Consider the following 7,847-nt stretch of genomic DNA (forward strand, 5'->3'; position numbering starts at 1 on the left):
CTTCGCTATTTGCGAGTGTCGCAGAGCTTACATGGACGTATGAGAGAGTATTTTGGAAGGTTCTTCGCAGCTCGGAACCAGTAGCTTACTGGTTGGATATTTGATAAGGTAATCGACTCACTTTTTCCGTTATCGACGTTCTATTAGTCGAATTGAGTATTGATTTCGGGTTTTTACTTCCAGTTGTGTTAGACTGAGGTTTCAGCAGCTAGAGATGAGTTAATTATCTGTGATTTAACCTTCTTAGACCAGGGATAAGCTACTTTGAAGCTTGATAAAGGTAATTAGTTAACTATGAATCTAAATCGGAACTAAATGCGAATTATTTGAGCGAACTAATGCAGTTTGGATTGTTCTCTTCGCAGCAGGTTTTTGAACCAAGTTGAGCTTAATTGGTGACCTTGGGGACTAGTTTAGAAGGTCCTGAGGTATGCAGGAATTTCAGTTAGAAACCTAATTTCATGAGAGTTCGACTATAATAGCTTGTATACAAGCTTATTGATGCCGTTTTGGTGATGTTCGTAGCAAGAGTGCGACCGACTCTTCGGACCACCTTCGGCTGACTTGTGGGAGCCTTTGGAGACTTAACTTGAGGTACTAAGTGCACCAAAACAGCGATTTAAGTTACTACTTTGTACGAAGTGTGAATTAGGCCGAAATTGGATATTTCGATTGTAGTTTTGATACGGCTTTGATACTTGATTTCAGCAGGTTCAGGGACCAATTGAGCTGATTTTAGGGACCCCTTTGGGCTGGTTTGAGCTTAGTAATAGGTGGGTTTGACCTAACCAGAGCAAGTGAAGCTCCCTTATATTCTATATGTTACTATAGAATTGATATGGTCGTGCGTTATTGTTACTATATGGTTGCTAAAGGATTTGGAACATCTTTGCTATAACATTTGATATAACGGAAATAGAACCTCTATGAAGTAGAGAGAACTCATGCATATTTGTATTTATGCTCGTATTTATGTGTATGTTTAGTTCAGTTGAGTAACTAATGGACATATGCTTTTGTAAAGAAGACAACAATGACATTACTCGTGACTGTTTTGATAGTACCTTTATAGTAGAAAGTTCTAATGCATAAATGAATTAGCATTACTTTCATGTGCTTACTAATCTAGTGGACGTTAGCTATTGTCATTGTTATTATATTGAGAATTCCGATCAATAGATCGAGAGTAAGAACATAGCATACTATGCCATGATGTTTGAGATATGTGGGACTATGGACCTTGCTTACTTGCCATCATGCTCATTCGCACACGCTTGTGAGGGTAGCTCCCTACAAGCCGGCACTCCGGAGTTGGCCTACGCGACAGTTGCTCGCCCGTGCAGGATTGGGTGCCGAAGTGGATTGCCGTGGAGAGTGTATACTACCACGGGGCCATTAGACACGGCGCAAGCCGGACTACCTTGTGTAGGTCCTGATACATGAAAGGAAAACTCTAAATGAAATGAAAGTTTTAAATGACAGTTGACAGTAATGAATGGTTACCAATTATAGTGTACAGTAGTTACTTACACAATCGTGCTTATGTTCATGTTTATGTTCATGATTACCGCAATTGCTATGCCTTTATTATGCAAATGATTCGTTGCTGTAGAAAGTGATTACATGTTGATTTCATGCTTATTACTTGCTAGTATCATAAATATATCATGCAATTATTGCTTTTACTTTCATTCAGTACATCATGAGCCTAGTGGTGTAATTCGCCGAGGCTGGCGGCTTACCCACTGGGAACTATTGTTAATAGTTCTCACGCCCTTTTTATGGTTGTTTTTACAGAGCCATTGACAGAAGAGGCTAGGGATCGTGGCAAGGGAGTCGCGTCTAGCTAGACACTGCTAGGGGCTTGCTAGTTGATCACCTTGCTACTCGGGCTACAGCCGAGGGTGATGTCCCTGTATATAGAGAGACTGCCATCGTACATGTTTTTGAGTAGCCTCTGATGTATATGAGTTTTTAGAACCAGAGATTATAGTTTTCTTACTTCTCTTTGATGTTGAGATTTTGGGCTGTATACTCCTTGTTCTTCTGTTGATGATATTGTCAACTTGTACTTTGCTCTGATATCAGGATAGAATTTTCTATGTTTCTTCTTATCGACTTGCTTCCTTATAGACGCCTTATATACTGCGGGTCTGTGCACGTACCGGATATGCTTCCGCTGGTACCCGGGCATGACAACAACAGATATGTATATGATATGATATAAGAGAAACTACAGTAGTAATAGAAACAGGATAATAACTGAGTAAGAACGAAACTACTACTATAACAAAACTCAACTGAACGGATGCCTCAAGGGTAAATAGTCCAAAATCAAACCCAATCTGATGCTGCTATATTAGTCCGCAGAGCTCAAGCGTTGCCTGTCACAGAGCAGACACTGCCAATGATTCATGCGTCCATCGACACCTATCCGGATACGTACACCCCTTGGTTGGTGGCCAAACCAACTTGGTGTCTAGAATACACATTTGTTTGAAATGAAAAAAAAAAAATTCATAATCATAATCGAAACCGATTAGATTCAAACTCAAACAATTTTGATAGGTCTCATGTTGACCAGAAAATTTTGGGGCCAATAATTATAATTTAAAATCCACAATAGGCCCATTCATAAATGTGAATTAATGGCCTCATGAAAGCTCTTTAAAATTTTAGGCCTATACAATAATTCGGGCCTCATCTCAGCCCAATGAATAATTGTGTCCAACAAGTTTCATCAAAGTGGGCCCAATTTCAGCTCAATTCATGGGATCACGGCCCACATTTTCACTCACGTTTGAAAATTGAATTTCGAATATCGCACCACCTCCTGCGGTGGCGGCGGCACCGGTGACGGCTTTTCCTCCGACGGCATCGGGTTCATCGGCTCCTATTCCCGATGTACTTGAGGCCGAGCTGGAGCGATCGTTGGCGGCACTGACGGCATTCAAGGGATTCAACCCACCACCCTTCAGCGGCGACGTGAAGGACCCGTGGTCGGTGGAGTTGTGGTTGGCTGCGATGGAAGCCTTGTTCGAGGATATCTACACCCTCGAGAAGGATAAAGTTCACATTGCGGCTCACTGTTTCGATGGGTCGGCTCGATTGTGGTGGACTCAGGCGAAGAAGAATCACTCGTTGGATTCCGCTTCCGTTACTTGGGAGGCGTTTCGGGAGATGTTGTTGATGGAGTACTTTCCCGAGAGTGACAAGCGCAAGATCAAGGAGGATTTCCGCAAGTTAAGGCAAGGTAGCCGAACGGTGCGGGAGTACGAAAGGGAGTTCACGCACATGATCAATTGCGTGCCGGGCTTGGTCCACGGTGATAGGGACCGAGCGGAGGTTTTTGAGCACGGGTTGCGACCCGAAATATTCAAGGTCATTCATGGATTCCGCTTGAAGACCTACGAGGAGGTACTTGACCGCGCGCTTTGGGTGGAGCGCGGCAATGCTATTGCGCGAGAGGAGCTCGAGGCATTTGAGAAGGACAAGGAAAAAGATAAATCCAAGAAGCGGACAGCTAGTGGATCTGCGGGGCAATCGAGTTCAAAGCGACCATCGCGACCTCATCGATCACAAAATTCGATTTTAAATTTTTAAACCCTAAGAAAATATCTGTTATCCTAATAACCCTATTCGAAATTCGATTTCGAACTTCGAACCAACTCCCAAAATATCTCTCAACCAACATTCATTCGAATTTTGAATACCTATCCATCCCACAACCCATTCAAAATTCAATTTTGAATTTCGAATCCCCAACCAACATCCATTCGAATTTTGAATACCTAACCACCCAACAACCGATTCAAAATTCGATTTTGAATTTTGAATCCCTAACTGACTCCCCAAAATATCCTTCAACCATCCAACAACTGATTCAAAATTCGATTTCAAATTTAGAATCCCTAACCAATTTCCAAAAATCCTCCAACCATCCAACAACCCATTCAAAATTCGATTTTGAATTTCGAATTCCCAACCAATTCCAACAATCCAACAACCGATTCAAAATTCGATTTCGAATTTCGAATCTCCAACCAATTTCCAAAAATCCTCCAACCATCCAACAACCTATTCAAAATTTAAATTCGAATTTAGAATCCCTCAAAATATCTCTCACCACCCCTCCCATTATAAATACGAGAACCGAAATCAAACATGGGAGAATTTTTTTACGGAGACGATACGATAGACAAAGAACAAAAAAAATAGATAGATTGCTACACTCGTTCCGACATACAAAAAATTAAAAAAAAGGAGATATCGCTGAGCCGCGGAAAGGAGGAGGATCGCCAAGCCGCGGAAAAGAGGAGAAATCGCCGAGCCGCGAAAAGGAGGAGAGATCGCCGAGCCGCGGAAAGGTGAAGGAATCGTCGAGCTGATTCATCCAATCCGTCATTTGATCAACAGGTAAAGAAAAAAAAGAAAAAAAATGAAGAAGAAGAAAAAAAAATCTCTTTTCTCCCTCATTTTTTTTCTTTTTTGGTCTTGCGATTGTAGCTATCCATACCATCTAGATGGCTTCGATGGGAGAGTGGAGGGGAATCTTTGATTCCCCGTTTCTTCAGACCTCTCAATACCCCCTTCGAAGTTGTTGATGATGAAATGGGTGATCTACATTGCCGCGACCACCCCAACATCGCCGGTTTGATACTTTCGAAAGAAGAGGGGAAGGGAATCTTTGATTCCCTATTTCTTCGGACCCTTCAATATTTCTTCGAAAATGTCAAATCAAATCCGACGGCCGAACAGATCCGTGCCACCGTCAACAACTTCGCGGACGACAACTACAACATCGCTGGTTTGATACTTTCGAAAGAAGAAGGGAGAGGAATCTTTGATTCCCCGTTTCTTCAGACCCTTCAATATTTCTTTGAAAATGTCAAATCAAATCCGACGGCCGAACAGATCTTTGCCACCGTCAACAACTTCGCCGACGACATCTACAGCATCGCCGGGAAAGTATCGCCAGAAGAGGGGATGGGAATCAAAGATTCCCCGTTTCTTCGGACCCCAAATCAAAATTAAAACGGAAATTTCTTCGGACCCCAAATCAGAACTAAACGGGGATTTCTTCGTGTCTGCCACTACGAATGACGCACCTCGCACGGTCAATGGGTTTTAGCCGTGGGGTAGTATTCATGATTCAAATTGGTATTTATATGTATATGGGTATCAGGTATCGCGGGTCCATGGCTTCCAATAGATGCAAGCACCTACTATTAATTACCCCCGTAGCATTGGGGCACCTTCGATTAAGAGACCTTTATAGATGGGATGAGATGAATCGTGTCTTGGTTCATTGAATCCTAAGTATATGTATTAGGATTCAGTTGGATTTGAGATTGACTAGGTCCTAAGTATATGTGTTAAGACATAGTCGATATTAAACTTTATGTATTAGAGTCTAATTGGCCCCAAATATATGTATTGAGGTAGGTCGAACTTGATATTACCCGAAGGTGGAGAGTGGTTAATTCCTGAGTGTATGTGTCAGGATTAACCGAGTTTGATATATTTTTCACTCTAGTTATATGTGCTAGAGTAAGGATCTGACTAAGCCCTAAGGTATTGCATTAGGGTTCGTCGGATTTGATTTGTATGAGCTCTAAGTATATGTATTAGAGCTCAATCGGGTATGGGTTTCACTCTATGTAAGTGTGCTAGAGCAAAAAGGCTGACTAAACCCTAAGTGTATGTATTAGGGCTTGTCGAGCTTGGTTTGACTTCCACTCTAGGTATATGTGCTAGAGTAAAAGATTGACTAGACCCCAAAGGTATGTATTAGGGTTAGTCGGATGAACTCTAAGTATATGTGTTAGAGTTCGAATGAATTTGATATCATTTGACTGAATTCTAAGTATATAATTTAGAACTCTGTCGATTTGGAGAAGTTTTGCCTTAATATATGTGCTAAGGGGGGTGGGGTTGACTTAACCCTAAGTATATGTATTAGGGGTAGTCGATATTTGATTTTTACTCCAGGTATATATGCTAGAGTAAAGAGGTTTATGATGAACTTGGTATGGTTTGGTTTATGGGGTTTGGTTTATGATTCATGAGATTTGGTTCATGAATTTGGGTATGGTTCATGGGATTTGGATATGGTTCATGAGGTTTGGTATATGGTTCATGGTTCATGAACTTAATTCATTTGGTTCACAAACTTAGTTTATTGTTCATGAGATTTGGGTATTGGATTTGATTCATGAACTTGAATATGGTTCATGGATGAGGTTTATGAACTTGGTTTATGGTTCATGGTTTATGATTCATGAACTTGGTTTATGGTTCATGAGGTTTATGGACTTGGTTTATGGATTTATGGTTCATGAGGTTTATGGCTCATGATATTTAGTTCATGAACTAGGGTATGATTTATGGGATTGGGTTCATAAACTTGGTGTATGGTTCATGGTGTTTGGTTTATGATTTATAAGGTTGAGTATGTGGATCGGGTTCATGAGCGTGGATATGGTTTATGAGGTTTGGTTCATGGATATGGTCCATGAGATTTGGATATGGTTTATGAATTTGGTGTATATGAGATTTGGTTCATGAACTTGGGCATGATTCATGAGATATGGTGTATGGTCCATGAAATTTGGTTCATGAGACTTGGTTCATGAACATGGGATTAGGATTTGGGATTTGGTTCACGAACTTAGGTATGGTTTAGGTTCATGAGCCTATGTTGGAAGTTGGATTTGGGTTTTGGGTTTAGATTTGGATTGTGGACTTGGTTTGGGTTAGGTTTGGGTTTTGGTTTTGGGTTCGGGTTTCGGTTTGGATTTTTGTTTTATTTATAGACTTGGTTTGGGTTGGGTTTGGATTTTATTTGTGGAATGGATTTGGGTTCTTTATGTGGACTTGGTTTGGGTTAGGTTTGAATGTGGACTTGATTTGGGTTTGGGTTTGGATTTAATTTGGGTTTTGGGTTTGGGTTTATTTGGGTTTTGGGTTTGAGTTTATTTGTAGACTGTATTTGGTTTTGGGTTTGGATTTGATTTGGTTTGGATTTGGGTTCGGATTTTATTTGGGTTTTGGTTTGGTTTGGGTTTATTTGTGGACTGTATTTGGTTTGGGTTTGGATTTGATTTGGGTTTTGGTTTGGTTTGGGTTCTTATGTGAACTTGGTTTGGTTTTCAGTTCTATTTCGAGTTCGAGGCAATCCTCTTTTGATTTTGCAACTTGATTCGGATCCGAAAAAATCCCTTTTTGATTTTGGTTTGATTTGGAGTCCGAAGAAATCCCCTTTTGATCTAGATTTGGATTTGGGGTCCGAAGAAATCCCCGTTTTGATTTTTCAATTTGATTTGGGCTCCGAAGAAATCCCCGTTTGATTTCGATTTGGATTTGATTTTCCAATTTGGTTTGGGGTCCGAAGAAATCCCCGTTTGATTCTCCAATTGGATTTGATTTGGGGTCCGAAGAAATCCCCGTTTGATTCTCTAATTTGGATTTGATTTTTCAATTTGATTTGGGGTCCGAAGAAATTCCCGTTTGATTCTCCAATTGGATTTGATTTGTGTAACACACTGGACCTTTGCAAATTGCGAGGTTCGAGTGATTGGCCGTGTTCTGAGTCTTTCCAGACTTTCTGGTGGGTCGTTGACAGTGTTCCGACCTATGGCTCGCATCCCGAGAATCGTAGTATTTTATGTAGCGCTAAGCTCACTAAAGAGTTAGACTTAGCCTACCCTCGGATTGCATTCTACACGAGGTGTAACCGGTGACAGGTCGATGGTTGTACCGGTACACATTTTGTACCGGTACACCCTTGATGGTCGTACCGGTACACTTGTGGCAAATTACGAACCTGAGCCTCGGGTTTGCATTTT

General features: G+C 41.1%; 1 protein-coding gene across 1 annotated transcript; it reads left to right on the plus strand.

Moving 5' to 3' along the window:
* Positions 3,025-6,491, plus strand: LOC109711200. The gene is made up of 2 exons (XM_020234166.1): positions 3,025-3,417; positions 6,447-6,491. The coding sequence occupies exons 1-2, from the start codon at positions 3,025-3,027 to the stop codon at positions 6,489-6,491; spliced, it is 438 nt and encodes a 145-aa protein (XP_020089755.1).

This window comes from Ananas comosus, linkage group 1 (assembly GCF_001540865.1).
Source record: "Ananas comosus cultivar F153 linkage group 1, ASM154086v1, whole genome shotgun sequence".
Lineage (NCBI taxonomy): Eukaryota > Viridiplantae > Streptophyta > Magnoliopsida > Poales > Bromeliaceae > Ananas > Ananas comosus.